General features: G+C 47.2%; 1 protein-coding gene across 1 annotated transcript; it reads right to left on the reverse strand.

Moving 5' to 3' along the window:
• Positions 1-1894: 1894 nt before the first annotated feature.
• On the reverse strand, positions 1895-2688 carry LOC104625636 (transcription factor HES-5-like). The gene is made up of 3 exons (XM_010293314.1): positions 2626-2688; positions 2264-2444; positions 1895-2136 (listed from the first exon to the last, which is right to left on the reverse strand). The coding sequence occupies exons 1-3, from the start codon at positions 2686-2688 to the stop codon at positions 1895-1897; spliced, it is 486 nt and encodes a 161-aa protein (XP_010291616.1).
• Between the last annotated feature and the right edge of the window lie 552 nt (positions 2689-3240).

Below are 3240 nucleotides of genomic sequence, written 5' to 3' on the forward strand. Positions count from 1 at the left end.
TGCAATAAGAAGTATGAGGATGACAAATCAGTGATGAAACGTGGCAGAACAAATCATTCCTTGTCATAACAAAAGACAAATGAAAACCTGAAGGAGCAAGCAACGTGTGATTTCTGGCTAACATAAGTGGATTATGTATTTCTAGACAAAACATTCTGTAACTTCATGCATAAATTCCAGAACAATCACATTTCTTTTATCAAAAGATAACGTTTTTCACCTAAGTTTGTGCTTAGTTTATTATCATGATTAGTTTCTTGTCACAGGAAGGGAACTTGCGCTGAGCTGTAGGTCATTTCCCTGGCCTGAGGACGCATCCAAGGGATATAACTTACTGCTGGCTCAGGCAGACCTCCCACAAACTCCAGTGGGGGATGCTCAAGGAGTCCTCATTCAGGTAGGCGCAACAGCAACAGAAGGCCTTGCCCAGGTTTGGGTGTCCCTAGCAGGGAAGCCCTCACTCATCCGTGTCCGCAGGGCCTCCGCGACTCTACCACCGCTGCTCCGTGCTGCAGCAAGGAGAGCTGCAGTACAGCTCTTTCCCGAGGCTCAGCGGGACAGTTTATTTGCCCCTCTGAGCTCTTGGAAAAGAGATTGTGGGAAGGCATTAGAAGATATACAGCACTGCAGCGATTGAGTCTGTTTCCTCTCAGTATCAGGTGAAAAAATCGCATGAGAGGACTCAGATTCCAGCTGCTGAGTGTAGAGAGACCAGACGGGCAGGTTTAAGGCTGTTATTACTCAGGTGAGAAGGTTCTGTGTGGACTGGAGGGGCAGTGACAAAGCAAATGCCCAATATGATTCAGCTGAGAGAATCTGTGTGACTAGCACTTGCTTACTCCTTGGGGTTAGGGGTGTAAGGTACTCACGTGACAGGAGTCATGAGAATATGGAGAGTAGGCGAGAATATGAGCTCCTTTGACTTTACAAAAAATCCCGCTTCTTTAGAAGACTCACATATTAGTCTTTTTCAGGGGCGCAAGTGGCTGCGTATCCCTCAGAGGGAGAGGATCCAGACAGAAGTTGCACACAAATGCATTTTATTGCTCTCTACAAACACAGAGACGCATACACAGTATGCACGTAAGCCATAGGGCTGTCCCAGTAGTGGGAGAAACACTATCCACCATGAATGAAACCGCTCAATACAGACAAATATCATTATCATAATGAAAATGCTAGAAAAAGCATAGCTTACACCCAAAATGTATAACATTGACCAATTAAGCCTTTTACCTACTACGTTTTCTTTAACATAAAGCAGTAATGTACTCTTTTTCTAAATTGAAAAAAGCATCAAAATAGTAGAAATATTCCACATAGTTTCCTACCTTCTGTTCATCTGTCACACTTTATGTACTAGGACCATGAAAGGGTCACTGGGGAAGAGTCCAAAACAAAACAAAAACCGTCTTTGATGCTGTACAAGTTATAAGCAAACAGAAGTAAACTGATTTTAATCAAGTGTGCATGAACCAAAGGGTAGTAAATTTATCCTCTGGAGTGACTGAGCAAACAAGCGTCGCTAGTCAAGCCAGAGCAAAGCCGATGGCTCTTACAAGCAATATTAGAGCAAAATCTCTCCTACAGCAATTATTGTCCGTCACAACTGTAACATTTACCAAAAAACCCGCCTTCATTTTGAAGATGTTTGCCCCCTGACTGGGCAGCATGCTGTCTACACAGCTTCAATACCACTCAACAGAATGACTGAACTTTTGCCAAAGGTTCCCATAAAAGTCAAAAGTATGTCATTCTTTTCACACATAAATAAAATACATGGGGAAATAAAATTCCCTACAGAAGAGAGGGTCAGAGCTGGACTATCGGATGCAGTCAGATCCTTCCTCTGGTCTGTAAAAGGCAAAGATCCACCAGGTAAGGACTCCCCTGACTACCAGGGCCTCCAGAGAGTACCGGCATCTTTCGGAAATGCTTGCTTCAGGGTGCTGGGGTTCCCAGGGGAAAAGGCGACCTCCATAGCAGCTGACTGGCTCTTCTGGAAGTGGCTTAAAAGTTTGGTCTGTGTTTCAGTTCGGACTTTATGAAGAGAGAGGAAATGGAAAGCTTCTTGCAAACACCTAGAATAGCCCTCTCTGAAGTCAAACTGAGAGCTTTTATGGAAGGATCCTGCAGCTAGAGAAGGAAGAAAAGAGGGAGGGGGAAGAAAGAATCGTTCAGAGCAATTGTTCATGGCTAGAGATTCATGAAACTCTCACAGATTTGCAGTAAGCTAGAGACTGAAGCAAAATTCAGTACTCACTCTTCATCTGCAGCTGGCTCTGCTGCTTCAGGTAGCTGACGGTCATCTCCAGGATGTCGGCTTTCTCCAGCTTGGAGTTGGGCTGGTGTCTCTGAAACTCCTTCTCCAGGAGCAGTTTCAGCTGCTCGATGCTGCTGTTAATCCGGTCACGGCGCATTTTCTCCACCACTGGCTTCCTCAGCTGTAAAAAGCAAAAGAAGAGAGACCTGTTGTTAGAAGGACCTTCTCGCTGCCATTTCACAGGACTCTTTGTTGCCTGTCACTGTTCCTAAACAGTGTGGACCAGTTTCTTAGCTGGTGTCAACTGCTGTGAGACCAGCTGAGAGCATGGCTCGAAGCTGCCTCACTACGCCTGGACTTACTTTGTTTTTCTCCTTTGGTGTCAGCAGGTTGTCGGGCTCCATGAAAACAGTGCTGGGAGCCATCGGTCCTGAGGAAGGAAGGAAGGTCTCGGAGTGGAAGTCCAGGAGAAGTGTGTTGCTGAAAGCTGCCTCTGCACGATATTTATGCTGTGCAGCCTCACTGAGAGTCTGTGGGTCTCTGGCTTGGCGGACTTTCCCACACTCCAGAGCCAATCAGGGAGATAGGCAGCACAATAGCAGAAGCATCTATTCTTGCATGCTCCGTTGCCAGTGAATAGCCTGGGGATAATGACCTTCTCCCAGATGAGCAGGTGGGGAGTGTGTGGTACGTGAAAGGCTGGGATCAGAATTACGTGTCAGAAGCTGGGAAAGAGCTGGCCCTCAATGGGAAAAGGCTGCTGACTAATGCCGCAGATCAATAGCATTCCAGACGCAGCCCGGGTTCACACGCGTGGAGGGAGGCGGCGGTCAGCTGCCGATGGCGGGAAGCACGCTCCCGCGGGCAGGCTGCTGCGTGGGGCCGCATTCCTCTCCGGGGATGCACGGAGGCACACGCTTAAGCATGCACAAATGCACATGCACACATGGGCAGTTTCTGGCTTTCTGAGGGAAAGA

The sequence above is a fragment of the Phaethon lepturus genome, unplaced genomic scaffold (assembly GCF_000687285.1).
Source record: "Phaethon lepturus isolate BGI_N335 unplaced genomic scaffold, ASM68728v1 scaffold51528, whole genome shotgun sequence".
In the NCBI taxonomy this organism is placed as follows: domain Eukaryota; kingdom Metazoa; phylum Chordata; class Aves; order Phaethontiformes; family Phaethontidae; genus Phaethon; species Phaethon lepturus.

Coding starts and splice junctions, on each gene's coding strand:
- LOC104625636 (XM_010293314.1), bottom strand. CDS start 2,688: ATGGCTCCCAGCACTGTTTTCATGGAGCCCGACAACCTGCTGACACCA. Junction 2,445..2,625: donor CACCAAAGGAGAAAAACAAA/GTAAGTCCAGGC, acceptor TGCTTTTTACAG/CTGAGGAAGCCAGTGGTGGA. Junction 2,137..2,263: donor GAGCCAGCTGCAGATGAAGA/GTGAGTACTGAA, acceptor TTCCTTCTCTAG/CTGCAGGATCCTTCCATAAA.